At 37.0% G+C, this 1,472-nt stretch overlaps 1 protein-coding gene across 1 annotated transcript in view; it reads right to left on the reverse strand.

Moving 5' to 3' along the window:
- The window catches only part of LOC111379878, a gene marked incomplete at its 5' end in the record, with an annotated part of 8,784 nt that extends 7,315 nt beyond the window's left edge, over positions 1 to 1,469 (reverse strand). Inside the window, 3 exons of the mRNA XM_023003315.1 lie at positions 181 to 380; positions 1,066 to 1,203; positions 1,326 to 1,469. Of these exons, the coding sequence (XP_022859083.1) occupies positions 181 to 380; positions 1,066 to 1,203; positions 1,326 to 1,469 (482 nt within the window). The remainder of the gene's footprint in view (positions 1 to 180; positions 381 to 1,065; positions 1,204 to 1,325) is intronic.
- Positions 1,470 to 1,472: the final 3 nt, after the last annotated feature.

Raw genomic sequence — 1,472 nt, forward strand, 5'->3', positions numbered from 1 at the left:
AAAAAAAAAATTATTATAGGAGAATGTGAGGTGAAATGGCCCTAGCAGTGACAAAGTTTGATGGTCCCTTGCAGTAATAGGAGCTCACATAAGTATCCATTAGTAAAACTACACTGACATGCCCTGTCAAAATTGTAATAAAGGTACCAATTCAATATTTACAACAGGATTATATTTTACAAGTCATGAACCTGAGACTTCGAGGATGTTGGTTGCCCTCCTTTCTTTGAGACCTTAGACCCCAACTGTTGGGTTGTCAAGTCAGCAAGGATGCCATCCAATGACCACAACACAAAAGAACCAAGTGCATCATAGGAACAATGATTAATCCAGTCAACTGACGTCTTGTAAACAGTTTCGGAAATATACGAGACAGGGACCTGTTGATTGAATATCAACACATTAGATCTCCACGTATCAGATATTATTGGGAAAATAAAAAAAGAAAAATCCAAAAAAATGGTGTATGTCTCCAATGCATAAACTCAAAAATGTCAGCATATATTATCCAGCAAACCAGGGACCATAAAGATCTAATATTAGGACCACTCAAGTGCATAAAACACTCGCTTTCCGAAGTCGAACTGTCCTTTTTCCACACAAAAAATGAATGATATGATTATTCAAATTGCTTGTGGTTGGATAATTTCCTCCATTTTTTGCATTTGAAGCACCAATCTTCAGCTATGCCTTCCATACTTGCGATATCTTTTCCAAACGCAAAGATAGAGAGGATGATATCTTCCTTCCATATTAATCTTCAGCCAATATCAGGACCACTCCAGTGTAAATTCTCCATATATTCCAACTTAAACATATTAGCTACTGAAAATACGAAACACAAAAGTCTTCTATATCATCATCCGTTCCCTACCCATTGAAATAGAAATCAGCATTCACCGGCATCAAATATTTTTCTTCAATCCTAAAAACATGCTAATAAATGCAAATAGACATTTATATGCCAACGTGCAAATGTATGCTGGTAGGCATATTAAGAAATCCCAGCTTCTCCAAAATTCGTAGATAACGGATCTAAAAGAAAATACAAATAAACCAACGCACATCAGCAATTTTTTCCACCGTAGACTCCCTGAACAACTTCAGCCAAGGAAACTGCGATGCGCTCACTGCTGAAAATGCACGCCCAAAATAATCTGCAAATCTCATCAATTGTATTTCCTGCTGGCCCTCATACGACACCTAGTAAACCAACATAAAAAATAATAATAATAATAATAATAATAACAGTTCATAGTTTAGCAAAATTTAAATTGCACCACAACAAAAATGAAAATTCAGGTAAATTACAAGAAAGAAATTACCAAAACGTTGGAGAGGAAAGCAGCAAGATCCGCAGCGTCGATCTTCGCAGCTGCCTCAGCCACAGTTACCTTAGGCTTCTTAACCTTCTTCGGCTTCTCTTTCTTTTTTGCCTCATCGGAAACATTCTCCTTCAGGTTACCATCCGC

Source organism: Olea europaea, unplaced genomic scaffold (genome assembly GCF_002742605.1).
Source record: "Olea europaea var. sylvestris unplaced genomic scaffold, O_europaea_v1 scaffold2049, whole genome shotgun sequence".
Lineage (NCBI taxonomy): Eukaryota > Viridiplantae > Streptophyta > Magnoliopsida > Lamiales > Oleaceae > Olea > Olea europaea.